The 25,999-nt window shown below is 36.4% G+C and overlaps 1 protein-coding gene across 2 annotated transcripts in view; it reads right to left on the bottom strand.

Moving 5' to 3' along the window:
- Positions 1–25,999, bottom strand: part of EXOC2 (exocyst complex component 2) — a 97,028-nt gene that overhangs the window by 17,948 nt on the left and 53,081 nt on the right. For both annotated transcript variants that reach the window (XM_007423857.3, XM_007423858.4), the window contains exons 14-23: positions 24,512–24,580; positions 22,284–22,441; positions 19,273–19,394; positions 18,170–18,231; positions 15,092–15,172; positions 11,385–11,444; positions 9,523–9,584; positions 8,636–8,702; positions 6,229–6,345; positions 2,216–2,357 (exon numbers count right to left, since the gene is read on the bottom strand). In XM_007423857.3, coding sequence (XP_007423919.1) covers positions 2,216–2,357; positions 6,229–6,345; positions 8,636–8,702; positions 9,523–9,584; positions 11,385–11,444; positions 15,092–15,172; positions 18,170–18,231; positions 19,273–19,394; positions 22,284–22,441; positions 24,512–24,580 — 940 coding nt within the window. The remainder of the gene's footprint in view (positions 1–2,215; positions 2,358–6,228; positions 6,346–8,635; positions 8,703–9,522; positions 9,585–11,384; positions 11,445–15,091; positions 15,173–18,169; positions 18,232–19,272; positions 19,395–22,283; positions 22,442–24,511; positions 24,581–25,999) is intronic.

Below are 25,999 nucleotides of genomic sequence, written 5' to 3'. Positions count from 1 at the left end.
TCTTTATTTAATTGAAAAATAATGTCTTCTAAAAATAAATTACTTTCACCAATAAGCACCAGAGATCAGAGAATATTTTATGAAACAATAAAAATAAGAAATAATTTTTTGTTATAAAATTTTATTTTATTTGTAGCAAGCCCAAGAGAAATAAACAATGAATTAAATGCCAGAAACAATGGATAAAGTTGCAAATTTGTAAGCTAAATTGGAGAGGCAGCTTTTAGCTGATATTGACTAATCTTGAAAAAAGATTAGGATCACATTTTAGCTGGAAGGTCACCAGGAAATCCCAGAACTGAACGTTAGACTGGGAAATTAAAGACCCGCAGAAAAAGATAATGACAAATCATGTCCATATTGTTGCCAGGAAAACAACATGGACATGTCAATGTAGCCATGGGAAGCTGAGCCCAACTTGAAGGAGTTTTTAACTTCATCTTACTGTTATAAAAAGAAAATACTTCACAAAGGTGTTGCTTACTCCACCAGAGGAAGACTACATTTTTTTCTCACATGTGATTATGAGTGTTCTTGGTCATTCATAATTTCCCCCGTTCTTCTTAAAGAACTATCACCCAAATGAACCCATCAGCTTGTATACTGAAAGAGTAACATAATGTATTCCCCCCCACCCCCCATATGAGCTATGGCATTCAGCTAAAAATTTAAAAGTCTTATCTAATAAGCTTATAAATGAAGTAAAGAACTGGAAAACAGAAGAATTTTTACAGTTAAAGGTTAGTGATTTGAACATTTTGAATCATTCCAAGTGATAAAACAAGTCCAAAGCTCTAATCTCAGCCAAATGTTAATAAAATTGTGAAGTGTTTCATTAAATTCAAATTGTAAGCACAGTGCATAGAAAAACCTACTTTAAGGTGTTGCTGAAGATGTGATGTGAGACCCATTTCATGCTCAAATCACCTTTTTCTCTTCGAACCTGGAATGCTGTACAGCCTTATAAACCATCACTTAAAATATTTTTACATGACTATTCCATTATTTTTTTAAAAAAATATACCTTAAATACTTATAAACCCAGATACTGCCATATATAAAGTATTTGAGAAACAGCTGGGGATATGGGTGCACATGGGACACAGCGCAGCAATGGCAATTTAAAGAGCAACATGTGGATCCTGCTACTTCCAATTAACATCTTCCATGCTGGGTCAGCTAGGTTCCCTTAACTTTTAAATATAGCTGCTTGAGACTGATACAGAAATATGGTAGGAGAAATCATTCTTTTTAACATGCATGAGGGGACCCCAAAACCTATGCACATAAAATCCCTTGACCAAAAAGTTTATCTATAAGGCTCTCCAGGAAACTCCAGTTCTGTGATATGTGCAGCCCAGCTCCATGTGTGTTTACTCAGAAGTTAACTCACACTGTATTAAATAAGACATACTCTTAATGTCAATGAATATAAGACTGAAGTCTAAAGAGTGAGAATGAGGCAAACTTCAGGAAGAGCAGTAGAAAACTACACTAATAAATTCTTGGAGTAGTAGCTTTCATCAAATACTGTCTCAAATGTACTACAGATTATAGAAACAGTAGGACTAGCACAAAGTAGCAAGTGTATGAAAGAAACGTCCTAGGGATATAGGAAATAAAATTGTTCCTCCTTTGTGTTCTTCTATCCCTCCTGGTACACAGTAGTTTGGTAGCCAAAAGAAATACATAGATGCCTTTAGTAGTGTTTAATGTATTAAAATTTAAAAATCTTTACGATCCTAAGAATGTTCACATTTTATTCTTAATTCCAGTGTCTTTGGCTAGGCTCAGATAATGCTATTATGAATAATTTGTTTCAGTGAACAGTCTTTTACAATGATAACTATTACATAATCTATACATAGGTGGCTAAATTAGGGATTATAATAAAATTAAAGGGTATAAAAATATCTTTATATAAATTATGAAAATAACTAGAATAGTTATTTTCATAATTTATATAAAGTATTCTGGACCCATACACAAATATTCAGATGTAATGTAAGTTACAATGTATTATAGCAGCTAAGCTATTTTTTATATTTATTCAAGAATGCTTGCAAAACTAGCTTCTGAGGGAATTAATAATAATACTACAAATACTTGGGCAATCTGAAAAGCAACAATACAGATTTCAGTAGTACAGAATATTTGAAAAAATTAAATCATATTTACCCATACTAGATATTCCATGAGTTCTAATAATGCTTACCTGTTGGAGGAAGACAGTCTTTCCAATCAAAATAACCTGCATAAATTCCAGGTTCCAATGAACCTACTATGGGGTCAGCCTTTAGCTCAATGTATATTTCAAACAGCCGCTGATCTAGTTCTTTTAATGAATCCATACTAATCTAAAATAGAGACATAGTTGTTACACTTACAATATTAATTGATGCAATTTACACGTCACTTCCTTTAATCTTGCAAATATACTAGACATTTAATACACATTCACACTGTAAAATATGTATACTTTGTTAAAAAATCCAAAATTGAAGAGTTAGTGCCAAGATGCTTCATGAACTACCTGATAAAATCCCAGAAGTTAGATTAATTGCATATTTTGCCATATTGGCTGTATTTGGACATAATGCTAAATCAAAGTTATCTTGTTAGAAGAACAGAATATTGGACAATTTCCAAAAAATCCCATCTGGTTCAATGAGAAAAATAACATCCAATTATGTTAGTATGCAGGAAAAGCAGGTAACTTGACCAAGATTTTGTGCTGTTTTTGGCTTGCAATTCCCATCTACAAAAGTGATACTCAAGATTTTTGTTTGTTTGTTAAACTTCAACAGGGAAGAGATAAAGTATTGTTTTCCAACGCAAGAATGCACAGCAGAGCAGAAAGCAAGGTATCGCTGTGCAGGGTGTAGCTATTGCTATTTCACAGCCTTATTCTGCTTAAATTTGATTGATTGAAGTGACATAAAGCATTTGTAATGTATGCATGTATTTTATCAGAGTGTGATTTGAGCCACATGACACTGGAAGGAACCTTTATGGCTGTCAGTCCTTCAAGGTAGGTAACATTAAGAAATAGGAACTGCAGGGATTCCAGGAATGGTATGTTATAGGATATAATAAAAGGAATCTTGAAAGCTTGTCAGAGTTTCTGTCCTTCCCATCTTATACCAAACAAAATCAAGGTGGGATTAATTAAAGTTTCTTTCTCTTGCTTTCTCAAGACTGAGTAATCTTTTTTTAAAGTCCCCTCTTAATAGTTCACTCATTCCTTTCTCATTTGCAAAGCCAGGTTCACATTCTTTCACAATGGTAAATATTAAGTTCCAGTTTCGTGAGTGGAGGCACCCAGTAAAGGAATGTTTGCAAGCTGATCTACTCTTAAGTAAAATGATGTTGCTTTTTTCAGTGAGTCAACACATTAAAGCAGCTACATCGATAATACAACTCTTAAAGCAAGTGTATGTTTCTTAGGCTTGTGAGAAAGCCCCCCCAAAACATGGCTGCCTAGTGAATAGGTGCTGTGCTTGCATGAGTTCTTTTTCCAAATCATTTTTGAAGCATTCACTGCCCTGCTATGTGTGTTTTTCTTCCAGAATGAGATGGATAACTACAACCAGCATTGGTCCAGATGTAGTATTAATCCCTAAGAAGAAAAGATAAAGTACTGTCAGTGGAAATCAGGATTCTGTGTAAGGCACACGTAGGATTTCCAAGAATCAAGATCAGCCTGGCCAGTTTGGCCTATGAGGACAACCAAATCTTTCTTAAGTCTTTTGTGAAACTGAATCCCAGAGAATGAGGTAAGTGGTTGCATCACAAAAAGCATTTTATAGGAAAGAAACAGCTGGAAAAGAGAAATTGTTAACCTATCGAGAGATGTTAGAACAAGAGCATGGAGAATATAAGATGAAACCAAGAGAGCAACTGGCTGTAGAGGGATTTAGCTTTCAATGGTTTTTGTATGCACAGTTAAGACGAAGATTTAAAATAGACAATAGGACATTTGGAATTAAGCAGCAGAAGACAGAATTTGAAGTTGAATTATGAACAAATGATGAATGTGTAATTGTTAAAATGTATAAACTTTTGTTGAAAATTGAAACAGAGGAAGAATAAGTGAAAGACCGTATGATAAAATGAGCTAAGAACTTTGGTTGTAACATATTTTTGAAACAGTGGGAAAACATGTGGTTGAAAGAATTGAAATTCACTCTTTGTTATAATTTAAGAGAATTTTTATAAAATGAGGTACCATTGGTATATGACTCCAGAAAAATTATCTAGAATGTATAAAGGTACTTCAAATTTATGTTGGAAATGTAGACAACATGAAGGGTCATTTTATCATGCCTGCTGGACTTGTAAAAAAGCCAGAAAATTTTGGATTCAAATACATAAAACAATACAAAGAATTTTAAAGACTAATATTCAAGTGAAACCAGAACTTTTTTTGCTTGGACTAGTGGACAGACAATTAGAAAAGAGTCATGGAAGATTATTTTTATATATGATCAACCCTGGAGACTACTATATGCGCAAAAATGAAAAGACTCTGAAATACCCACAACAGACCAATGGTTGGCAAAAACATCTCTAGCAGATGTTTTAAAAATTAAAAAATTAACTTGTTTGCTTAGATAAAGATGAACAACTATGTTTATTAGTGACTGGAAACCCCTTATGGATTTTCTGCTGAAAAAAACAAAAAAACAAACTGATTTATGGATTTGTTGATTAGAAAGGGTAGATTATGGAAAGAAGGGAATTATGATGTAACCTCAGAGAGAGAGGGTAAAATATAAATGCACTTATAACTGCTATTAAGAGGATTGGAAGCCACTTCCTTATTATTTTTTTCTCTTTTTTTCCTTTGCTTTATTTCTTTTCCACTTTCTTATTACTTTTCCCTATCCTTTTTCTCTTCAATTCAAAATTTGTATTGTTTTTATTATGTTGAAAGCTTCTTTCATAAAAATTATATATATAAAAAAAGAGAATGTGGTAGGTGGGAGGAAATACTGGAGACCTGGAGGCCACTTTTTAAAGATATCAAGAGATCTGCATTTGGTGAAGATGAATATTAAAGGCATTATATATACCCAATTCAAAAATACAAGGGATAATTCAATTAACTAACAAAGATATATCTAAGCATACAGTTCCTAAATTGGATGTTTCTATCTCTATTTAGAAAGTTCCTTAGCCTGATCTGTTGCTTGTTAACCAATGTGAATCTGATTTGTTAAGAAGTCTCTTGGAAAAGCCACATAGACTAAGATGGGTCTACAGTGGGGCTAATAGTTTAGATTCTTAGATCTGAGGTCTCTATCTCACTCTCATTCTTTAAGAATACCTGATTTATCTGGAATCTGGATTTGTAAACTGGCTGTGCCAGAGTTCCTTCCAAGTTCTGCAAGGATATGACTAGTATCTGATTTTATTGTTATAGACAATAGCTTTTGACACAACACATACTTAAATTAAGAAAGCCATTAATCACCCATAATTAGCTTAAGAAAGCCTTCAAAAGAAGTACAGGAGTTAACAGATAAGAAATTTAACAATGTAAACTCCAAGGATAGAAATAATGTTCTGCTTCCTCAACCAAAATATCTTTTCTCTTTTCTCCCTGCAACTCATCATATGTCTCCCTTCTGCAGTCCCCCCAAGAAAAGATGCTGAGGGTGTGTGAAGAGCTGCAGAGAGGCTTTGCTGACTGAAGCACATTTGCCTGTAGACAACTGGCATGGGATTTGACCCCAAACATAAAGGAACCATACCTCTGACATTAAGACACAGTGGATAATAGGGCTGTGCAGGGCTTTGGATTCAAAGGCAAAAAGTATCGTAATGCATAGCCCTTGCTTGAACTCCCCTGTGCTGAAACTGCATACCCAGGCTAGGTTAAACCTCAGGCTTAATAGCAAGACATTTCTTACATTAATTGTGATTAGTGTGGAGGATGCCAAACTGTGAATATATATACTTCACAATATTCAGATTTTCCGTTCTTAAAAATATACATAAAGCATTTTGAAATTAGGTGGACAGTAGCCTCAACAGTCAGGATCAATTTATTTCATGATTCATTTTACAATTTGTGAATCCTGCTTTCTTATGAAAATAAAGTCAACAAAGTCAGTATAACAATTTAAAAAATGAGAAAGTTCTAAAGTGGCTTATTTTTTTTTCAAGTTACTCTAATCTTACTAACATTACTTTATCTGAAATCTACAGTCAGAAAATACTTACTTGAATAATTTTTTCCACTCCTTGGAAACCATGTTTCTCAAACTGTTCAGCTAGATTGAGGAATGTGTGACGTTCTAAATAGCAGCAATTACTGAGGACAATTAAAAGCCTCCGTTCCTAAATCAAAAAAGAATCTAATGAAGGGAAATTCTTTAAGAAGAAAATGCACATACCAAATAGTTTGCCTTAACAGTACAAGAAAAGGCAAATGCTAATCATTTAAAAATTTAAACAGTTCTTAAATAGGATCTATTTTTGAATACCTTTAAACATCTTTATTATTTTATTGTATGTTCAGAAAAACCAGAACCTTTGACACATGGAATATTCACAAAAGAATATACAACTACATCACTGAACTTATGTAAAAAACTATTCTTTCAAAAGGCAGCAGTTACTTACAGTGCTTCATTCTTCTTATATAGAAACATAATAAACAAGGAATCATTTATCAATACAGCCAAGAAATGCTATGCATGTATCAAATATCTTTCTACAAATTTGAATGCATACTTACTTACGGATCAAAATAAGAAAACTGAGTATGGCAGGTGCAGTCTGGACATTATAACATCTTTTTAGCAAAATAATACCTTCCCAATGTTTCCTATTTCCAGTTAAGAGTGGGTTGCTGGGGTTGTTTTTTTTCTCTTTTGGAATTTTTTCCCACACTTCCTTGCAGAACTCTTCTAGCTCAGAAATATTCTTAGGTCTCCTTGTATGCACTGCATACTTGATATATCCCCACGGATTTTCAGTAATATTCAAATATAGGGATTTTGAAGGCCATTCCAAAACCTTCACCTTTCTTTCTTATAAGTACTTCATGATTAATTTAGAGGTATGCTTTGGACTATTGTCTTGCTGAAATATCTAACCTTTCAACTTCAGTTTCTTCAATGACTATAGGATACCATCCTCTACGACAAGCTGATGTTGCAAAACTCCAAAGCATAGAACTACTCTAACACTTTATGATTGTCAATGCATTCTTTTCTTCAAATGCTTCACCGTTTTCCCCCAAATATATTGTGTGGCTGTGGCTGTGGTTGAACAGCTCAATTTTTGTTTCATCAGTCTAGAGAACTATGTTCCAAAATGTTTCAGGCTTACTGACTTTTTCTGACAATTGACAATTGATTTTGTGATGATTTCAGAGAAAACAGATCATGGTTGTATATGTAATGCTGTATTGTGAACCTATAGACAATTACCCTGGGGTCAGCTAAACTTTTCAGCAGGTTGTTTCCATGATTCATGGCTTCTGTTTTCAGATCTGATTAGTTTTATGATAGTTCTAGCAGGGATTTTTTTTTTGGTCTTTCAGATCTTCCCTTGCTGAAAGCATTTAGATTTTTTTATAGCTTTCTCCTGCTTTTCTAAGAGTGGTTTATTTTCATTTTAAAATGCTCAACTGCTTAGAAGAGCCCAAGTAGACAGACGAATAATCACACTCAAAGAGGTAAAAAGGGTGGGATTGTTTTGTTCACTTGGCAAAGTATCTTAATCAAGCTAACTGTAATCTTAATGAATCAAATAATTTTTTAACCATTTTTTAAAACAGTAGAACTAATTAACTGCAAAGGTGACCACATTTTTGCATCTGCCATATTTATTTTTTCCTCTTTTGAATCTGTAAACAATTGGATATAACTAGTAAGTATGGATTCAAATGTGCAGGAAGATGTCATTTAACTTTCTACCATGAAGAGGTTGTTTCAGCTTCTGTTCCCTTAGGGATTGATGAAACATACAATTTAACCAGAGATACCTAAACCTTTGCATACAACTGTATATGCAAACAAATCAACTGATGTGGAGTTATGAGCCAGTTTAAGTGTTTGTGCAAGCTTTTAACTAAAACAGTCATCTTATCTAGCCAGCCACAGATTTCTACTATGCTAGTATGCTACAGTCTGCAAGGCATGCTCAGCTAGTAATATTTCCATATTTTAAAAACTAAAATTAGTACAATACATAATAGTAGATACCAGAACATACTTCTAAGCAAATTGTAATGTATTACTTAGGTTGTTGTTGTTGTTCAGTCGTTAAGTTGTGTCCGACTCTTCGTGACCCCATGAACCATATTGCGCCAGGCCTTCCTGTCCTTCACTGCCTCCCTGAGTTTGCTCAGTTTCATGCTCATTGCTTCAGTGATGCTATCTAACCATCTCATCCTCTGCCATCCTCTTCTCCTTTTGCCTTCAATCTTTCCCAGCATCAGGGTCTTCTCCAAAGAGATCTCTCTTCGCATTAGGTGACCAAAATATCTGAGCTTGAGCTTCATTATCAATCCTTCCAATGAGCAATCAGGGTTGATTTCCTTTAAGATTGACTGGTTTGACCTCCTAGCAGTCCAGGGGACTCTCTTAATTGTTGGTTAATAAACAGCAATTGTACTTACTACAGATAAACTGGAATCTTCATAGATGCTTCCAAATAAATCTGAAGATGAGATGTCACCTGGAAGACTAAGGGATTTTGCAAGCAGTTAATGATTAAGCCATGATGGTCTTATTCTAAACAAATAGGGTAAATCTGCCTTATAAACTTATGTTTGTTTCCTAATGATCCTAATGAGTTTAACTGACATGGATTCTTTAAAAAAAAAACAGTTAAATACATAGAATCAAACAAACTCTAGGTTCTAGTCACCACTCAAATGGGAATACCTCTTGTCTTCCTTGCTAATGTTTTTTAATTTTTTAAAAAAGATTTCTGCATTTAATTTAGGCCTATTTTTCCTCTGTACAAACCCCCTGATGAAACATGATTCATTGGAGTTGGGAGGCCAATAAATTTAAATAAATAAATAGATAAATAAATAAATAAAAAACATGGAAACTACAGTTTATGGTTTGTCAAGATCCCTAGCCTTATTTAAAGAACTAATTTCAAGTACAGGGAAACTAAATACTGAAATATGTTCACATGATATATTTACCTGTGATTAATTTAACCATGGTTTAAACCAAATTGCCTGTGTTTGCGTGAAACAATGAACTACAAACTAACAACACAGACTAAGTTCACGACAGACTATACTAAATGTGGTTTGGACAGTTTGTGATTCAGTATAGCACAGTTAAATTGCTTAGCTGTGTCAAATAAATGCCACAAATTGCCTGTAGGATCTCTAAAATTAGAGGTCTATGAACAAAGTACTCCTAAATAATCATTTCAAGGTGAATTGGTTGAAGGACCCAACCAATAATGTGACTGGAAGCTGGATGTCTGCAGAATCCTAGAATTTTACTGTCAAAAAGATTATCACCAAATTATTGCACTTACTGGTTAGTATCTATATCACTATCAGGCTTTGTACTCAGTTGTTCCAGGCAATCAATGAAGACCTGCGAAAGAAAAAAAAATCAATATATCTGACATCATCATTAATTACTAGCAGTGTTATCCAAGATGGGGAATTTTAAGTAGTATTTTCTTTCCCAATCTTTTCATCTCCACAGCATATTTTGTACTTCCTTCAGACAGTTTAATTTTAACTGACCTTTAGTGTCCTATATTATTTTTAATTCTACCTCTTATTCTCAAGATGTTAAACTGAACAAAATAAACAGTTATGGCTTTAAAGGTTTTACCAATCCGTAAGAGAGCTGGAGCTACATTAACAAAAAAACATGTTTTAATGTTTTTTAAACATTAACATTTAATAACAAAAAAACATGTTATTCTCACTGTACCTCAAAACAACATGAGGATTTATTCATTGCTTTTTTATACAAATGCAGGGGGGGTCCAAAGGAAATGAGAAGATATGATGGAAACATGCTTTCCCCAATCTATTTTCTCTTTCTAAGGTAAACTGTGTGCAGTGGGGCTTGTTGGGCTAAATCAAGTTAAGGGAATAGCTATTTAACTTTTCTTCAATTCACCAATTCTCCATCTATATTTAAATAGATTTTATCTAACCCAGCCCTGAAACCTGAAATAGGCATGGAAAAGGGAAAAATGGTTAAATGCATAATTAGCAGGAAATGTAGTATCATTTTCCGTTTCTGCCCCCCCCAGTACTTCTTCTATATGTCTCTAAATCTAACGTTTATATTCTCAGTTTGCACAAATACAAATGTTAGCCTTCACAATTTCTGTTAATACAGTATTTTCTTTTCCCCACTTTGGTTCTGTCCTTAGAGAATGAACAAATGCTGAGCAGTGCTTTGGACTTGAAGGCAGAAAGATGCTTTGGTGTATGAGGGGTTTTCATGTAGCATCTGTCTGCAGCTCCTTAAAGCATCTGCATCTTTTCTTGGAATTGCAGAAAGGTGCTACATTCATGTCTCTGCATGCTGTAAAGGAATTTTCTGCCTATGGATTTGAAGCACTGCATAGTCCTAATGTTCAGGAGGTTTCAACAAACATAATGGCTTTTTAATACACTACACCTGTTAATTGATAAGGTATTTGTAATCAGTCTTACATGTAAACTGCATCTGCATAACCAAACTATCTTCCCCGCCCTTTCCCTTCCACCTCCCCCCAACTTACTCCAATTTAAATCCTACATTAGGCTAGCCACTCTATGCATCTGAAACAGTGAGTAGTAGCTCACAAAAGCTTATGCCCTTTAATAACATTTGTTTGTTGGAAAAGGTGCTACTAGACTCCAGATTTTTTGCTGACTCATCCATGTACTCTGCTTGGTAAATCAGTTTGCTATTGTTTTCTTTTGTCTAGGTCTGCCTAGATCAGCTGTATATCTAAAAAACAGAGCAGCTCCTTGGGATCTGTCCTCAGCTGTATAGATCCATCATGCATTTTTTTAAAGAAACTCCAATGCTCCTAATTAGCTTTCCATTTTTTCAGATGTTAGTTCTATATAGCTGTACAGTTCATCTGCAGCTAAATTTTTTATTCAGGTCCCATAGTCTATGGCAGAAGTACAGAAGTAGCAAAGCGCATGTCGAGAAGGAGCTCAGAAAAACTTGACTTGGGGCTGTTTTACTGGAAAGGGGAGGGTTGGTATTCTGAGTTACCCCAAAATAACTCCTTCCTAACCCTAACCCTAACCTAACTTCCTAGTTCAGTACTAATCGTTCAAGAAAATGGATGACATTTATAAACAGTAATTTCTCAAGTGCACATAATTGAACAAACCTTATTAATTTAGACCCTTCTGTTAAGTCATGTATTACCTGCATGATATTAATGCTCAGATGGCACACATCTTCCTGTATTTTTGTTTGCTGGAAAACCTAAAGAAACAATCATTGCAAGAACTGAGTGAAAAGCTAAGCAGTTCTCCATGCATTTGTCTTGCTCTTAACTGACAACTTGCAGCCACCCAGTGTACTCTCTAAATGGGGACTGAAAGAAGCAATTCCCAGGAGCTAGATTTAATTTATCATGACATCTTTCAACTATTCTGCTACACAGATCCAAAGGGATTCTGATCTTGTGAATGCTTTACAAAGTATTGATGCCAGCTGCACAGATTTGCATACAGTCAATGAATACATATATGTTAATCCTGTTCCCAATAAACCAACCAAGGATGCTAAAAGCTAGTTTTCTCTTCATGTTGTACTAAAAGAGAACATATAGGAATCTGAGTGCTTTGACTGCATACTGTAATTACTACTGTGGCTTGATCTATTTTCTGCATCAAAGTCACCTAACATTTTTTAGTGATTTCTCATTTTGAAGCAGTCTTGGAATCAAAGATTGATTTTTGAAGAACAGGTTATCAGTTTAATACTACTAATTTGTAAAAAGGGTAAATGTTTACTGAATGTTTAATTCTTTAACATGATATAAATAGACTGCACCAAGTTTCACCTACAACAATGTACCTTTAATTTTTGCTTTCTGCATTTGATACAGTTAACAATACAGATTATGTTATACTGATCTACCAAGTTCAATCAACATAACTCCATGATTTTATGAAATCCTTTACATTCTCATTCAATCATGGACAATTTCCATGGTTTAGTGTTGGTATCTCTTTCTCTCTAAATACAGTGGAACCTTGGTTTACGAACTTAATTTGTTCTGTGACTCTGGCCGCAACCCGGATTGGTCGCAACCCGAAGCAAATTTCCCCATAAGGTTCAATGCAATTACCGTTAATCCGTTCTGGCGTGGAGGACAGGGAGGCGGCTATTGCTTGGAGGGAGAGTCCCCCTCCCTACGACCATGTGTCAGGGGCGGAAAATAGCCGCGGACCACGTGTCAGGGGTGGAAAAATGGCCGCAGACCACGTGTCAGGGGTGGAAAAATGGCCACAGACCACGTGTCAGGGGCAGAAAAATGGCCACGGACGTGTTGGGGGCGGAAAAATGGCCACGGACCACGTGTCAGGGGTGGAAAATGGCCACGGACCATGTGTCAGGGATGGAAAAATGGCCACAGACCACGTGTCAGGGGCAGAAAAATGGCTGCAGACCACGTGTTGGGGGCAGAAAAATGGCCACAGACCACGTGTCGGGGCGGAAAAATGGCCACGGACCACGTGTCAGGGGCGGAAAATGGCCGCGGACCACGTGTCAGGAGCGGAAAAATGGCCGCGGACCACGTGTCAGGGGCGGAAAATGGCCGTGGACCACGTGTCGGGGCGGAAAAATGGCTGCAGACTGTGTCACAGGAGGGAAAATGGCCGTGTATCCTGCTCGTACCCCGAGGCAGAGTTCGCAAAGCGAAGCAAAATTTTGCGGCCAGAGCTGGTCATAACCCGAAACGTTCGTTAACAGAAGCGTTCGTAACCCAAGATTCCACTGTATATGGATACATACTATGCACACAAAAAGAATTAGTATTATGGCATAAACTGTATAAACTGCATTCTTTTAGTTCACTACTGGGTTTCTGAGATTATTTGAAAGTTTGAATATTTTTGTGATCTATTGAGTTTTGCCTAATACAGTTCTGTCTTAATATTTGATTAATTTTCCTATGCAAATAGCTAATGTTTTGCATGATTCAGCTATTAATGAATTTAATGATTTAAAAGCAAAGGTCTATAACTGTGATGGAATGTATCTACGAGGAGGAGAGTGATCTGGGAGATCAAGGCTATCAGGAAGAAGGGGGTGCATTTCAAGAGGGAGACAAGAGGCAGCATAGTCTGCAGGAAGAGTGTGGGAACAGAAAGAAATTCAGGATAGCCACTCCCTAGAATATCCCAGGGTACATCCACTAGTTGCTGTAGTACAGATTTAGTTTGGTAAACATTCAGTAAGGTGTAGGCAAATAAAGGAACTGGACTGGACTGGACTGGACCGTTTCATGGTTGTTCTTGGGCTGGGCCTGACAATAACTGACCAAAGAAGAATTTCTATCACTTGTAATAATTGTGCAAATGACAACTGAGATTTTAAATTAAATATACAGAGGGGTTAACAGTGTGATCTTGAAATAATGTATAAATATTTATATTTTTAAATGGGAATAAATCATACAATAAAGCAAAAATCCTCAATTTGGAATTTTCAGAGTATATTATGGAACTGTATACAAAAATACTGCCATAGTTCAAATGATTAGACACAAAACAGTAATTCATCAGAAGGCAAACTGATGATGCTAAACACTAAACACTACTACCTCTAGCCTACTTTATGTCTTTTTTCTTAGTAGGCAAGGGAGTAATTCTAAACAGAGCACTTAGGTGAAACTTCTTCTTCTACATGGGGTCAGGGGTATTCTTGAAAATAAAGATTATGCTTGAGTCTGGTACTCATTTTTGAAGAATGCTAGATTACTTTTATTTTTTAAAATAAATCTTTAATATGTATATTTTTAAATACTCTAAAAAATCTACATCATCGAATCAGATGGGGCACGAAGTCTCTGGGATAGTAAGGGCAATGTCTGTGAATACACTGGAGCCTACAGAGGTCAGGTTGGGGGACCAGGCAAATCATAAAAATAATGGAAATGATGTAACCTTGAGAATTTGATAGGGCCTCTTAAAAGGAGAGCTACCATTAGAATTTTCAGTGCAGCATTGAATTACCTGGCAAATTCTATTTAGGTTGTTAATATAATAGAAAAAAGGCTTCCCCTGGAATTTTTTAAGAGAATTTTCTGCAACTCTGAATATGTTCATGCTTTAATTAGCATTACATTTTAATGAACAAAGTTGATTGTTTTTCTATCATATGATAAATGACATTAATGCTGAATATATTATGGAAATAACATATCTTTATTTACTATAAAACATTACATTTTCTACAGGCATGTTAAGGAAGATAATTTTTCAAGATTGCAATAATTATTAAGTCGAAGAACTATTTATTATCAGTCATTCAGAATCTGAACGCAAACAAGAATTTATCATTAAGATTTTTAAAGTAAAAATTCAGAAATTATTTTTATGAATGACTCTTTATATATAGTATATATAAAAACCTAACTTTTTTATTACAATTAATATTGTAGCTACCTCTTTCATGTCATTAATAATTACATCCACTCCTCGCTTAGTGACTAAGGTCCGTTCCAATGACTAGGTTGTTAAGCGAAATGGTCACTAAGTGAACACGTGACTGACAACGAGAGACACTGCGAAGATCAGTGGTTGCTGCTGTCTCATTCTGACAAAGTTCTCTCACACAGGCATGCCAATGTTACTCTCTGTGGCATGCGCTGTTGTCAGGTGCATGAAATTTGATTGTAAATGTATGCATTGGTCAGAAAATGAATTTTTTATTACCGTTGTATTTGTGAATGGTTACTAACTGAGGTAGTAGCTAAACAAGGAGTGGCTGTACAACATTTATAACTGCTTCTATTTATTTGAAAATTGGCAGGAAACTAATTTACAAGATATTTGAATGATTTCTATGTCTACTATATTATTAAATAAAACAGAAAAGATGTATTAAACATTACTTACACTAGTCTCCCCAGGTTTACAGTCCAGAACTCCTTTAAGTGACTGGATAGAATACATAACACATTGCTCAAACTGAGATGGCTAAAAGGAAAAAGAAGAAAAAGTAGAACATTACTTATGAAATCACAACTGCATTAGACTTTTTAATTAGTTATTGATACTTTCAAGCACTTCTCCACTTAAAGATGAACTCAGTTTGTCTACTACTAATTAGGTGTTCAGGTACACAATGGTATATCTGAAACTGTGTGTAAATCTAATAATACGTCACTGAGATCAGTGAAATAATCTAACAAGTTTTTTCCAACATGGTGCCCTTTTATTTTTCACAATTCTTCATCCAGCAGAGCCAACATATTTGAAGGGGACAACAATAAGGATAACTTTCATAAATCAGCTTTCACAGAAACTGTCTGTCAGTTGCAATCCCATTATAAACTTTGTCACTCTCTTTCAGCCCAACTTACCTCACAGGGCTGTTGTTGTGGGGAAGATAGGAAGAGGAAGGAGTATTAGGTATATTTGCCGTCTTGAGTTATTTAAAAAAAATAATAAAGGTGGGATAAAACATCTAACACACAGACACACACACGCACACACATATATACAGACAGTCCCCTACTTACAAACGGGTTACGTTCTGAGAGGCTGTTTATAAGTCTATTTTGTTCGTTAAGTCCAACAAGCAAAAAAACCATGCGCAGTTCGCACCTTACATAAGCAGCAGCATTGATGTAGGTGCTTGTGGTGATGGTGTAGGCTCATCCTCTGTACTTTTTTCCACCTTCCTGGAGAAGTGGTCCAGTTAACTTTGGATGGTGATCTTCCTCTTCTCCTCATAAATGACGCTGTAGCACTGGATTGCATCATGGACAGTTGCAGACGCCTTGGTGAAGTGCTCCACATCAGGGTCCTGCACCTCAAACAGGGATAGCGTTTTCTCAGTCAAGCTGAACCCCTCCGCCATCAGCTTGGTCTGGAACTGCTTCGGTGGTTCGATCTCTTCCTCTTCCTTTTGTTTTCACTGCTCCTCCAACGCCATGAGGTCTTCATTGGAGAGGTCCTCTGTCTGTGCAGCTAGCAGCTCATGAAAGTCCCCCTCCTCCAGGTCGAGCTGAAGTTCCTTGCTGAGGGCAACCAAGTTGCTGATAACAACCTGAGACTCCCTTTCTGCCACCTCAAGCCCACAAGAGTCTTGAATGAATTGAGGGCACAGACGTTTCCATACCCTGTTCATGTTCGCAAGGGTAACCTCACACCAGGCTGCATCAATGTTCTTGATGGCCTTGTAGATGTCATAGGACTTCCAAAACTGGCGCAAGGTCATCTGTGAGTCCACTTTGGTTGCCTGGACTGCCTGCCTAAATGTGTGCTGAAGATAGTATTTTTTGAAGGTTGCTATCACTCCCTGGTCCTTCGGCTGCAGGAGGGAGGTGGTGTTGGGAGGCAGATACACAACCTTCACGTTTGGATGGAAATTGTCCAAGTAAGGAGGATGACCTGGGGCATTATCCAATATTAGCAGAATCTTGAACTTGATGTTTTTCATGTGGCAGAACCTCTCCACTTCCGGGATGAAATGGTGGAAAAACCTGTCCTCAAAGATGACAAGGGTGACCCAAGCTTTCTTGTTAGCCTTCCACACAACAGGAAGTGAGCTTTTTGAGATGTTCTTGAGAGCTTGTGGGTTCTCAGAGTGGTAGACTAGCAGCAGTTTTAGGCTCAGGTCACCAGAAGCATTGCCACCTAGCAGCACAGTTAGCCTATCCTTTGCAGCTTTGAAACCTGGCATGGTCTTCTCCTCCTTGCTGATGTACGTCCTGTCCAGCATTTTCTTCCAATAAAGCCTCATTTCATTCACACTGAATATTTGCTGGGGCAAATAACCATCTTCCTCGATGATCTCCTTGAGGGTTTCTGGGAACTCCGTAGCTGCAGCCTTGTCTGTGCTTGCTGCCTCACTACTAACTTTCATGTTATGAAGATTCGTATGAGCCTTAAAGCCGTGGAACCACCCATGGCTTGTAGCAAATGCTTCTTGAGCAGCACCTTCCCTGGCCTTCTGTTGTAAGTCATGGAGTAAGCTTTTAGCCTTCTCCTGGATCATAATTAGACTAAGCGGCACACGTTTCTGATGCTGGTCTTCGATCCACATGCCGAGCAGGGCCTCCATCGCTTCCATTACTTTTCCTCTCCTCTTGCATATTATTGTGGATTGCATAGACACTGAACTTTTCACATGTTCCGTGATCTTGTCTTTGTTCTTAATGATTGTTCCAATAGTGGAATGATTCATGCCATAGGAATGTGCCACATTTGCCATCTTCTCCCCCGCTCTATTTTTTTCAATATCTCCATGAGCATCGTAATGGATTGCTGCTGCTTCATGCTATCTCCCTCCCCTTCAGGACTCTTGTGCTTAATTGCAGACATTTGCAGTTAAGCAATTTGCAGTCGCCACACCAAATACAACCAACCATGCAAGATGTTAGGACAGGAAGTCAGCACTGGAAGTCAGGAGATGGCAGGAAAGGGCTAGTTTTTGGCACACTTTCTCCCGACTTCTGGCCCAACTTTTGGTTCCAACTTCTGGGTCCATCCTGTTTGTATCGGTTGAAGTTCGCAACTTGAAAGTTTGTATATAGGGGACCTTCTGTATATACACACATACATATACGCACGCATATACATGCAGTACAGACACACAGACACACTCTACAGTTCAGTGACAATAAATGCTTTTCTTTTCCCTTCAACAATTCTGTGAGTTAGGTTAAAAATTATGACTGAACTAATGAGAAGGAATAGTCTGCAAAGGTGAATGGGGATTTGACTTCACAGATTTTCTTGGTCTCAGTATACCATTCTAGCTCAACCTTCCTCAACCTGTGAAATCCCCCAATTCCTTCAGATGTGGTTTCTCCTAAATATGGTTAGGCTATGGCTTCCAGTAACTGCCATTATATTGGTCTTCTCAAATAGAAATAGTTTTTTTCACATTCAATCTCCAGTCTTACTAGCCCAAATCTAACACTGAACTGTACAACATTTGAAAAAAAAATATGGCAATTTACCTACCAAACTGGTTAAACTTTCATTATCAACAATCCAATCTTCTTTCTCAGCTAATTTTTTCACATCTGCAAAATAGCAATGATTTCAAAAACTGTTATCTTCAGCATAGCATATGCCTATAATATCAACTGCAATGAATTGCCATTTATGAATGTTGTCAATGGTATATTAAAAAATAACTGCAACAGCTTTTATGTGTTAAGCTTACTGGCAAGCAAAGCAAGAAACTTTTTGGAAGTATTGGAAAGATTGTACATTAAAAAATTGTTATAGGTATAATACCTTAGGTATGTTTGCCACCTTGAGTTACATATAAAAAAGGCAGGACAAAAAATCAAATAATAATAATAATGTATGTTGTTCATTGTACCTAGAATACTGACAATGCTCTTAAGATGTAAAGCAATTATTGAAATGAAATTTAGTTTTAATTTCCATATTCTATATACTCTTTAATTAAAAGCTATAGAACAAAAATAACAATAAGATAAATTCGGAGGTACAGGTAGTCCTCACTTACTGACTGCTCGTTCAGTGATTGTTTGAAGTTACCACAGCACCGAATGAGATTTATGACCGGTCCTTGAACTTGCAGCTATTGCAGCATCCCCATATCACATGATTGTGATTCAGGTGCTTGGCAACTAGTGCACATTTATGAAGGTCCTGTGGTCACATGACTGTCATTTGTGACCTTCACAGCCGGCTTCCAACAAGCAAAGTCAATAGGGAAGTCGGCAGGAAGTCGTGGTCATGTGACATCATGCTTAACAATCATGGTAATTCACTTAACAACTACAGCTGGAACTAATGTTTTAAGTTGGACACAGTCACATGATGTTTCACTTTATGACCATGTTGCTTAGCGACAGAATTGCCAGTCCCAATTGTGGTCAATTAAATGAGGACTACCTGTTATATGAAAATAAAATCACAGATGAGAATTAAAAAAAATCAGTAGGAGATCATCACTGACATTTATTTATTTATTCAACTTATATAGCTGCCCATCTCAGACCAGTGGCTTTGGGTGGCTAACAATAATAAATAATATATAACAATTAATATATAACAAATAAGAAATTTTCAAAAACCTATATTACAACCTTCAGCTGTATGTTGTAACGTAATCATTATACAACGGACTCTCAGGTCAAAAATAAGATCCTGGATGATCTGAAGCATATCATTTGGTATTTCAAGTGCAGTAAGAGATTCATAACTAAGCCTGGAAACCCAAAGAAAAGAAAGTGAAGACATAATTAGCCTATTGTTTATTATGGGGTTCAGATGTCAAAGTATCCTCAAAGGGGGGTGGGTAAGAAAAAGCATCTTAGTACTTCCTCCAGTGGGGCCATTGCTTCCACCAACTGCAGAGCCATATGCCTGGGAAAAGTCCTAATGATATTTAATACTGATAACTCAAAAAATAGGATACAAATAAAAGTAAAAGCACAGTAGCAGCATTAAGTGAACTCTAGACCTGAAAATAGCCACTTTCTTTATCATACAACTCTCTCCATGTTCTATGATAAACAGTATGGTATCATTATTATGTCACTGGGTTAAGACAGTGCCAGTAATTTCACCCTTAAACTCTGGAGGTATTCATACCTTTTCCTCCTATGAGTGCATATTATGGTTTCGAGTAATCTAGTAGCAAAAACACTAATGTTTTGAGTGCACAAACGTTTACTTTCTGCCACAGTTGCATGACAACATTGCAAGCCAACTTCTGCTAAGAGCAGGATGGACTGTACTTTTTAGTAGTTCCCTAGATTCCATAATTATTATCACTATTTTTTGGTTAGCTATCTTCACCATTTAGTCTTGAGCAGATGTTGACAAGTTGCAATTCTTAAACTCTGTTTGTTAGTACTTCCTTGTCTCAAGCATGTGGAATAGTGAGAACTTTGGGAGGAAATGTTGGAATACTTGACAGTACAGGAATTTAAAGTTGATGATAGTCAAATGTGTAGCCTGGACTCAACAAAGCATATTTTAGCAAAAATAGATCAATACTAAGTAAGATTACATGCCAGCAAAAGCTAATGGAAAAGGAATTTTAGATGGGTGGGACTTCCTAAAAAAAAGAAAAGAAATATTGAAAGCATAGTCATAAATAATTCCAATGAGAAATTTAAAGAAAGCAGAAGCAGTCAACAGAATGCACTAAAATTTTAATGAAAATATGAAAAAAGCATTTAATGAGGGAGGAAAAGGAGTACATACAGACAGCCCATAACTTTGGAGACACAAAGCTACACTTCAGAAAAGCTTAAGTTAGTGAAGAATGGTAGGAACCTTGTGTTCAAATAAAAGAAGGAAGAAAAAGAAATAGCATAACAGCTACAAAGCAAATATGGAAATCATGTAATAGATAACATTGAAAAGGTAAAACTACTCATCCCCAATTTTGGCTTATTTCCTGACAATAAGCACTGTGAAGAGCTAAATGAAGGACTGGGGTTCCAGCCTGAGCTTGACAGGAGCACAGCTGGGGAATACCACTTGACTTGGAATGAGTTTTATCTTTAGGGACATATAAATTGAATCCTACAGTACTTAAGAAACATGTGGATGATCTGACTTATCTTCTATACATCATTTTCAGAAATCCCACAGAATATGGAAAGTACTGGATGATTGGTACCAAAGGCATCTGCAGAATTTGGCAGTTTTGTTAGAATGATAAAATGAGCATTATGACATAATGACACAAACGCCACAAACACATGTACAAAGGGGGCAGAATTTGTGTCACATCATTACAATACTCATTTTGTCATGTGTCTTCCTTGCTCCCCCCCATCCTCACATGGATACCTATGACCAGCATTTACCTTCAAAACAGAGGTAAAAAGGAGAACCCAGGAAACCAAAATAAGACATGATATGAAAGCAGGGGAAGATTCTAGGACATACCATAAAGTGATTAAACTATAAGCCCATGAAAACAATGCAGTCAGCTGTGATTTGTCTCAGTTTGTCTTTTATTTCAATTTCTTAAAATAGATTGTGGGAATGATGTGGTAAAACATATCCTGATTAACAAATTAGTTAACTATGAACCCACAGATGGCTTGAAAACTATACTCAAGGGATTTCATCAACAGTTCTTCATCAAACTACTGTGAAGTAACAATCCTGAGCCCAGTACTCTTCAAATGTTTCATTAATGACTTAGATGAAATGATGGAGGTAATGCTTATCAAATTGGCAAAACTGTTGGCATAGCTAATATCCTGAACAGGTAATTCCAAGGGTGGTGACTCTTCAGAGTGATAATGAGCAAATTTGAAGGCAGTTATTTTGGGAATGAATGCACATACAAAGCAGGGTCATTCTTAGAAATGACTTGCACTCTACTTGGAGAAGTCAACTGTCAGCTTATCCAAGCAAAGCATAGAACATCTTCTGTAGCCGTAGTGCAACTCTTATGACAAGATCACTATTAGAACTTGCTCCTGCTCAGCCTGGACAATATAGTTCCATATATTGTGTAATGGTCAGATCCAGCTTGGAGTACTGTGTTCAGTTCTCAACACCACATTCACAAAAGATTCAGAGAAATCGGAACAGGTGCATATTATCAGTGGATTGGAAACTAAATCTCATAAGAGCAGACTGATGGAATCAAATACATTTAACCTTGAATGGAGAAGACTGAGGAGGGGATACAATAGCATCCCCAAATATCTGAAGAGATATCACACAGAAGATAAAGACCTAAGTCTCTATTATCTCAGAATGCAGAAAATGAAGTAACTGTTTAAAGTTAAAAGAAAAAATATTTTGATTAGTAAGAGCAGTTTGATAGTGAAATGAATTACCAAGAGAGATGGCAAGATCACCTTCAATGGATGCATTCAAGCAGAGGCTTGTCAGAAGATTTAACTTTGATTCCTGCACTGAGTAGGAGACTGGACACAATAGCTTAGATGTCCCTTTCCAATTCTAAGACTCTGTAACTTATTTCTGTTAGTACTTTTCTCAATCAGAACTGCAGTTTCATAAACTCCCAAATTATTTGGGTTCATATATTCAAGACTGGTTCATAATAGATGGGACTTGCCAAAAGAAACCAAAACGGATACTGATTTAACATAAAACTAACCTAACAGTTTGAATGACATGGGGTAGCCATTGACTAGAAAGTTCAGGTTTCATGTCCCAGCCACCATATTCTTTTAGTTCATTTTCTTCAAGGCTAAATGGAAGCAAAGCGCCACGTATCAGTTTGACCTGCGATTGCATCACTTGCTGAATCATCATCTAAGACAGAAAAAGGAAAGACATCATGTTAAGCAATGATAGTTGTACATAAACCACTGTGTACTAAAACAAAGGAACATTCTCTTTGATAAAACAGTTCATTAAGCCACATTTTAAAGTACTCAGATTTTATTAAAGTAGATACAAACACCAACCAAGTTACCAAAGTAATTAATTAGGCTAAAACTATAAATGGAAATGAGCAATATGATGCAGTGCAAAGAACTGGCTGCTCAGTTATAGAACAATGTACAAGTTAGTACACTGTACTGTACAACTAGTTGTACATAACAGTTTGTCAAAGCAATCACTTTATCAGTTCATTCATTAGTTTCAATATTTCTTATTCTGATTTTGAGAATAAGGGCATATAACACTGGTTTGGTTCAAGGCCTATCCACCTCTTTATTTTATTTAATATATTCCTATGTAAAAAAAAACCTTAAAATACCATATGTAGCACCATTATTAAAACAATGGAAAGTTACATACCCCTTTCTGCACCCCATTTTATATATTTAAAAAATTATACATAAAAGTAAAAAATGGGAAGATGAAAAGTTAAGAAAAAAGCATATGCAACATAGCATATGTAACATGTATACAAGGAAGAAACAGGCACCTAAAACAAATAATATCAGGAGGACAGCATTCCAGAGAGTGGGGACTACCACTGAAAAGGTATACTATGCAAGCTGCGATCAGATTATTTATTTATTCTATGAAGATATAAAGAGTTTTACTCAGGACTTCTGAATTGTTTTAATCATACTATTAAGTAAAAGTGTAAAAATATAAAAAAGAGGGTAGGGAAACTGATCATCTTGCCTTCCCCTCTACCTTTTAAAAACTTTTTCTCAACATGCACTAAAACAGCAGTTTGCTTCAACTGCATTTTAAGCACTCTAGCCTAATTTTCATTTCCTTTGCAGGTGCATATATAGTTACCTTCCAGATTTAATACTTTTGCAACTCTGCGCATACTTTAATTTCTGGAAAATGTAGAAATCCAATGGAACCTAAAGCTAAGAATACGCCAAACAGAAATGAACCAGATTTAGGTGGTTCTGTACATTCCTAATGGATTATTATACATATTGCCACTGAGAAAAAAATGTGTATCATCTCATAGTTGAAGCTAATTCCTGCTCCTAGGTAGTCGCATCAGCTGTATGGATAATAAACTAAAGGTAAAAAACAGATGCCAGTCCAGCATTCAAATAATCCATGAAGCATTAAAAGCACTATCAGGGCTGAGGTGAAGGTAGCAGCAATCTGAGTAACTGAATGTGTGGAAGGTAAATTCCTTATTAGTCAATCTGATTAAACGTCCTGTTACCACAGAAGAGTCACTGTTCTTGGCTGGGAGATCAGCCTTGCTAAATTTTCATTCTAATCAAACAACCATCACCAGCCAGGAAGTGAAGCAGATACTGGATTTATATCAGCAAAAGTAACAAAAAATATTAATACAAGAACAAAGTACAAATTAGGTCTAGGGAACAAGACAAGGGTTCTAACAGCTGGTCACAGGAGCGCACGAGGTGAAGATACATCCAGCGCTGGCTTACGTCCCATTAGCCAAAGTGGTATTGCAGGCTTCGAACCTATGCCATAAAGCAGCTGGATTACACTGGCTCAATTCAGACTCCCTGTATATCTGGGAACAACAGGGTTTCTTGAGTAGACTGTCACAGCAAACAGCCTTTCCCTACAGTCTCAATGTTTCTGTGCCTTTCAGCCTTCTAATTCTTTACCTGCTGTCATCACTCAGTGAATATAGAGGGTGTTTGGGGAAGCCCTGAATGGAATCTGGACTGCAGGTATCCAAGGGTACAGCAAGGGGCACATTTTCTTCACTTGTCCTGGTGGATCCTGGATCCTAGCCTCGTCAATTCTCTCCAGGCTTTTCCTCATCTTCTGAAGATAAGACCTACGTGGCCATTGCATTCAAATCCACAGTTAAAATATCAATAAACAAATCTTCAAGTTGAAATCACTTCCTGTTTAAGAAGATTTGAAACCACTTCTGATTTCCAAAACCATCTAAGTGGATGCCTGCTCATTTACCTTGAAATCATTTTGCCTCTGCCTGGCATTCTTCTTTGATCTTTCCATTTGGCCTGATTTTTCAGCAGTCTTATGAAAGCAAAAAAGAGACACCAATCTTACCACATTAGTATTTTTCAAGAAAACATGAATTATTTTATGTATTCAATTTTAGTATACAGAAGAGTAATTGCCGTAAGAATACTGCAGCAAGTGGAAAAGTTTAAGGCTGGGTTAATACTCTAGCATGTTTTAATAAATTAGCAGAGAACATTAGCAGAAATAAAAATATTTTAACAGATTTTTTTGGTGGACCTTTTTAGTACCAAAACAGTTCTCCTACTACATACTACTAAAAATGGGTTTACTGTACCAAATTCAAGTATACTCATTAAATTCAAAGTATGTTAAAAATATTGACTTAGTGTACAACCATCCTTTCATCCTTCCAAAGGACTAAATATAATCTGCCTACTAAGAATGAACCAAAGCATATCCTCTTCTATTTAAAAATGTTTAGCTAAGCAAAGGAAACCCTGTCTATACATGTTGAATATATAAACACTATCTATTTTGGTTAATTCCTGATTGTGATATATAACCTAGATCTCAGGGTCATTAATTAGGGGAATCAGGGGAGAATGGGACTGGTTAATTGAAGTTCTTATCTTTGAAAATGGGGCTAGATTGGATGATCCCTGCTCCCGTTTAGATCTACAAAATCTATGAACACTAGAAATATATTCGCCAAAAGACTTCCCTACTTTAATTTTGTTGAATAGGTTAACCCCTTCCTGTAGAAATTTCTGGGGTAAGTCCAACCGTTATAATTTGCACGTTCACCACATGCATAAACAAGTCTCACTTCAGTTACAAACTTTCTAAGCCTGGTAAAACCATGGTAATCCTTAACTGATTTTTTAAAGTATGCAGGTCATCCTTATGAGTAGTGAGAATAAGTCATGCAGCTTCTTTATTACTAGTTTTTTCCATGATTGCTCATCACATTCATGACTGAATTATGTCCCATGTGGGTTTTTAAAACGACTTTTATGACAGCCATTATATCTGTGTTCAACTGGGTTTTTAGTTTTAAAATATCACAAAAATGAGAAACAGCTGGCCAAAATGGAATGCAACATAATATATTTTTGCACCACTTCCAAGCACGGATACCATTTTAAAGCAGGCTTAGCAGCTCGAATACTGAATTTAAGCCTGGATTTCAAAGAATTGGAGATAAAAAGCAGATCTTCCAATTTCCTTAGAACGAGACTAGCCTCAAGTGTCCACCAATGAGGCATGCAACTCCTCTTTAGCCTCTTCATCTGCCAGGCAGATGCACAGAGGAAAGAGCAGTCAGTTGGTATTTGCTGCTGTGCAGCTATTATTCAACTCTCCTGACTTGACAGAAATGGCTGGGAGAAGAAGTTGCCATTCTTCTTGCAGATTGATGGTAAGGGGTGACCCTGTTCTTCCAATGTCATACAGGGCAAGAGGGCAAGCAAT

Source organism: Python bivittatus, unplaced genomic scaffold, assembly GCF_059951505.1.
Source record: "Python bivittatus isolate LINGU-HERP-01145 unplaced genomic scaffold, Pbiv_v1 ctg000840_np1212, whole genome shotgun sequence".
Classification (NCBI taxonomy): domain Eukaryota; kingdom Metazoa; phylum Chordata; class Lepidosauria; order Squamata; family Pythonidae; genus Python; species Python bivittatus.
This window is presented reverse-complemented; position numbering and strand designations above follow the sequence as displayed.